Source organism: Hippocampus comes, unplaced genomic scaffold (assembly GCF_001891065.2).
Source record: "Hippocampus comes isolate QL1 unplaced genomic scaffold, H_comes_QL1_v1.1 scaffold68, whole genome shotgun sequence".
Taxonomy (NCBI): Eukaryota; Metazoa; Chordata; class Actinopteri; order Syngnathiformes; family Syngnathidae; genus Hippocampus; species Hippocampus comes.
In genome coordinates this window covers 5,503,857-5,509,068 of record NW_017805625.1, presented here as the reverse complement: position 1 = coordinate 5,509,068, position 5,212 = coordinate 5,503,857, and the positions used below count along the sequence as shown (strand labels likewise).

At 42.6% G+C, this 5,212-nt stretch overlaps 1 protein-coding gene across 1 annotated transcript in view; it reads left to right on the top strand.

The window, feature by feature from the left end:
* The first annotated feature begins 1,813 nt into the window (after positions 1-1,813).
* fgd5b (FYVE, RhoGEF and PH domain containing 5b) overlaps positions 1,814-5,212 on the top strand; it is an 18,871-nt gene continuing 15,472 nt past the window's right edge. The window contains exons 1-2 of the mRNA XM_019880481.1: positions 1,814-1,972; positions 2,625-4,812. Coding sequence (XP_019736040.1) covers positions 1,963-1,972; positions 2,625-4,812 — 2,198 coding nt within the window. The 5' untranslated portion in view covers positions 1,814-1,962. The remainder of the gene's footprint in view (positions 1,973-2,624; positions 4,813-5,212) is intronic.

Here is a 5,212-nt window from a genome sequence, read left to right as displayed (position 1 = left end):
ACCACAATACATACAGTAGTCTACAGTAAGTAAAATAACTAATAGTAAATGAATAGATAAATAACAAATGTGCCTTAGTTCACCGCCGGTGAGCCACAACAGCATTTCAGGCAGTTTATGTGTGAACATCATGTCTGTAGGGAGGGATGTGAGGTTTGCTTGTTCAGGAAACAGGGAGAGAAGCTTCCTGTTATGTAGATGGTTGTTTGGTAATCCGACTGTCAGATTTGTGTTTGTATACGTTTCTGTGGGAAAATAGGAAAGGATTACAGAAGCACATTATCCAAACACGTGTGGCATAGGCTGACTGTATGTATGTTGATGTTATGTATTCCTGTACTTGGAGGCACATTATTTGATCTGTGTTTATTTTATATGTAACACCTATCAATTAAAAATGTCACAATTGCTAATTGTAATTTTTTTGTCGTTATTTTCCAACATAGTAAGGCTCTGATTGACTCTTAGCTAGCAAATGCATGACTGTTACATGATAGTGGAACGCAACATTTTTTATATTACTATGGTGTTTTTTTTTTTAAAATATACATATTTCTGCTCTTGACATTACACCATTGTCATTCTTAAGTTTTTCATTTTCTATTTTCTAATTTCTCAAAGGGCGTCAAGTCTCTGTCGTGTAGGATTGTTTGTCTTTTGAATGTTGTGTATAAAGGAAGTGATACCGTATGTGGTAAAATAAGATAAAGGTCCATATTTGGTTACTCTCACAGAAGGTAGGCAACCATGTGATAACTCTCAGCCAATCAGTGAAGAAAGGTAACAAAAGTTAGCGTTCCAGGTTAGAAATTATACTTGAATATTGATGTATACTGTCAAATAATGGATAGTTATTGAAAATAATGAAATGTACCAAAGTAAAATCGGTGTTTTGATGTCTAATAATAATAAAAATAAATTCATGTATTTTCGCATGTATTAAAATACAATTTCTTCTCTTGACATTACACCATTGTCATTCTTAAGTTTTTAATTTTCTAATTTCTCAAAGGGCGTCAAGTCTCTGTCGTGTAGGATTGTTTGTCTTTTGAATGTTGTGTATAAAGGAAGTGATACCGTATGTAGTAATATAAGACAAAGGTCCATATTTGGTTACTGCCATAGAAGGTAGGCAACCATGTGATAACTCTCAGCCAATCAGTGAAGAAAGGTAACAAAAGTTAGCGTTCCAGGTTAGAAATTATACTTGAATATTGATGTATATTGTCAAATAATGGATAGTTATTAAAAATAATGAAATGTACCAAGGTGAAATCGGTGTTATGATGTCTAATAATAATAAAAATAAATTCATGTATTTTCGCATGTATAAAAATACAATTTGTATGTTGTCTTTTGAATGTTGTGTATAAAGGAAGTGATACCGTATGTGGTAAAATAAGATAAAGGTCCATATTTGGTTACTCTCACAGAAGGTAGGCAACCATGTGATAACTCTCAGCCAATCAGTGAAGAAAGGTAACAAAAGTTAGCGTTCCAGGTTAGAAATTATACTTGAATATTGATGTATATTGTCAAATAATGGATAGTTATTAAAAATAATGAAATGTACCAAGGTGAAATCGGTGTTATGATGTCTAATAATAATAAAAATAAATTCATGTATTTTCGCATGTATAAAAATACAATTTGTATGACTTATTTATGTTGATTGTTATTCAAACAGTTGTGTTTTGTCTATGTAAAATGTTTTTTTTTTTTCATAAACTCCGCGAGATTATTACTTTAGTTGAGCCCACCATTAACACACACTCATAACACACACGCACACGAAGTTTGTGTGTGTGTGGCCATGAAGAGCAGCGGCGTCTCTTGGATGGCGACGAAGCAGCGAACACCAGCTGAGTCTTTTGGACACTTTTATTCTTTTCGTAATATTTAATATTGAGTTAGAGCTGCTTCTGTGGACGACATGTGGCGGGAGACGTTAGCTTCGTCAAAATGAACACAGGTAAGCTAAAGATTTAATTGACAATGTATGTGACGCTCTTGTAAATGTTGCATTCATCAACTGGCGTATCAACTTCTTCAGTATATTTATTTCATGTTTTTTTAAAGCCCTGTAGATTTGAATAAAACACGAATTTAGCAACATTTAATACTTTGTTGGTTTTTATCCATTGGTGCCTTTGCTGACTTTGCAGCACTATGAATGAATTTATATCCTGAGCTGTCTTTAAAATGTAAATTAGGAAAGCCATGATTAGCTTCCTCCTCTGAGAGTGTTCATGTTCTCCAAATGAAACACATTTATCACATATAGATTGCTGTCCATTTGTCACTGTATTACATACGATACAGTCCTGTGGTTGCATTCTAAATGCATGAGCAGTTGCTTTAAGGGGCATTGAATCACAGGAAGCCACTCAGGGAAATCCCTTCCATTATTGTTCCTCCAAAGGGTGGACAAGCATTCTCCAAATATACATTAAGAACCAAATCTACACTTTTGAACTTGACAGTTACACAAAACGTTGTTAAGAATTTTAATTAATACGCAGGGTCACATTACAATTTGACGTTTCAGGGACACCCCTTGAGTGAGCTGCAATCTATTTTAAGGTACACCATCTTACCGTTTCCTTTTCCTGTTGTTCCTTCAGACTGCGCCAACGAGTCCCGTGTCACTCCAAAGCTATCACTTGTTTGTCCCACCCGCGTGACGCTAATGTCCGCAGCCAGGGGTCCCAAACCTTCTGTTGCCCCCAAACCTATCCTGAAGCTCCATTCCAGGGAACCCTTCCTTTCAGGTATCCCAGAGGGATACGTTAACGGGGGTCTCAATGGAGGGACATTTTCTGACCAAGATGAAGTGTCATCACAAAGACAAACTTTCAGTGAGAACCAACTTGATCAGGAAGAAGAGATACTTCCAAAGACTGATGAGGACTGGAGACTAACGGACAGTGCCCTCGCGGAGGAAGTAGATTCCCTGGATACGCTGTGGACCAGCGATGACCGGCTCACCATTGACTCGGAGGACGCGGTGGAGATGATTGACACTACAGACGTGACAGAGGACATGGACGAGGATGCCGGCGAGGCGCTGGCCGACGCGGATGGCCTCTCAATGGGAGACATTTCCGTAAACAGCGTGGATGAGGAAAAAGGGGCCAGGATAGTGAAGATAGCGCCGAGGCGGGAAGAATTGGACCACACAGCCGAGTCTCTCAATGATGATGTCCTTAGTGAACCCAGCCAAGAAGCGTCCACTTCAAATAATGGAATCCCCTGTAAGAGCCTCAAGGGTGACCACGAAAATGGTGAAAATCCGCAGCTCAGCGCCGTTGAGGAAGACCCTACCATTCGAATTGGTGACCACAAGCAGATCTGTCATGAATCAAAGAGGCACATCGCCTTGGAAGACTATGAAAGCCACGAGCCTTATTACGTATCTCCAGCGGACATTATCAGGAAAGATATGATCCCGAATCAAAATAAAGCTTGTGGTGTACCAGGTAGTCCACTTTCATCACCGAGGCAAGGTGGTTTCTCTGCGGAAAAGTACCACAAAAGTAAAGGCCAAATCGGCTCTGTAGGGTACCAGAGAAGTAGGTCTGTTACAAGTGAAGAGCACAGACTAGATGCCTTGTTGAATCGTTTGTATTCTCAACCCAAATTCCGTCTGCTCTGCACCTCTGATAATTCGTTGACTTCTTCTTTCGTGGGAAATCAACTGGTTGTACCAGGAAAGCCCGACTTCTTCGGGCACGCTTTGGGCGATGACGTCAGCGATACAGACATCAGTGACGACCACCTTTACGAGGATCCTGGAGATGATCGCTCCGAGTGTGAAAACGTATTTCCTTTGAGCAGGAGCACATCGGGAATATGCTCTCGCTCCTTGTCGCATCACATGAACAGCGAGGTCGGAGGGCGCCTCGTACATCGACCCAGGTTCGGTCAGAAAGGACCCGTGTTGAGCAAAAGCCCTATGTTGAAGACCTACCCCAAACCTCACTATCTGTCCGTGCACACCTCATCCTCGACGTCCACGCCTGCTTGTGCCCACGGAGACACTGAAGGCTCTCCTTGTGGAAGGTTCTCTGGATGCACACCTCTTTCATCCAGTGGCTTGTCTACACCCACGTCTGTAATGGACATCCCGCCGCCTTTTGAGCTGGCCTACATCACCAAGAGACCCATCGCCAAGAGTTCGCCCTCCCTGCTTATTGACGTGGACTCCTCCGAGAAAAACCGAAAGAAGAAATCCTCCATTAAACGCTTCCTGATGCTGAAGTTTCGACGGAAAGCGGAGAGCAAGCCCTCCAACCTGTCCTCGTCCGAGTCCTCAACAGAGTCCAGCCACGTGACACCCAGCAGACTGCTGGATCCGGAAGGACACAGCGTTACGAGTTCCCCGCGGCTCCTCCATCGCTCCACTTGCCAACCTCAAGCATCACCTCAGCCAGCGCCTGCCTTCTTGTTCTACCAGGACGCCACAAGAACAGGAAGATCGGCGGCCTTCCTCAATCGCAGCGTGGTGCGAGTGGAGTCCTTTGAGGAGCGCTCCCGTGTGCCTTTCACACCGCTGCCTCTTACCAAGCCTCGCTCCATCTCCTTCCCCAATGCGGATACCTCAGATTATGAGAATGTTCCCGCTGTTAATTCGGACTACGAGAATGTTCAAGTCCCCCAGTGGAGGCCCGTGCAACCGCGGCCTTTGGGAGACTTCTTTGAGCGCCCCACGCGGATGCTGTCGTCTGCCAATGAGACGGATGGTTACGTTGATATGAGTAGCCTCCCTGGCTTTAACGTCAAAGCTAAGTCGTCTGAGCAGGAAGAAGAGAGGTGAGTTATGCTGCGTGTGGACTGAAGCTAATGAGTTACAGAGGGATGTTGAACAGGATCCTTTTGAGAACCTCGGACCTGTTCCAATTCCAGTACTATTCACCATAGAAACTAATGGAAATGTACGAGTGGTTAGAACAGGGGTGTCAAACTCATTCTAGTCGCGGGCCAATTTGGAGTTACGTTTTCCCTCGGAGGGCCGTTATGACAGTGAAACCACAAAAATGATTACTTGTACACAACAAATTAATAGACGGCTAGCTTTGAAATCAGTCAAGTCAATTATAATTGTTCAAATTATTCTTGCTTGTGGAGGCTCTCAGTCGTACAGGAAAGTTCCATCGTAGAAAGGGTTCTGTCAGTCGTCATCTGTACCTGTGGGTAAAAAACAAAAAAAAAA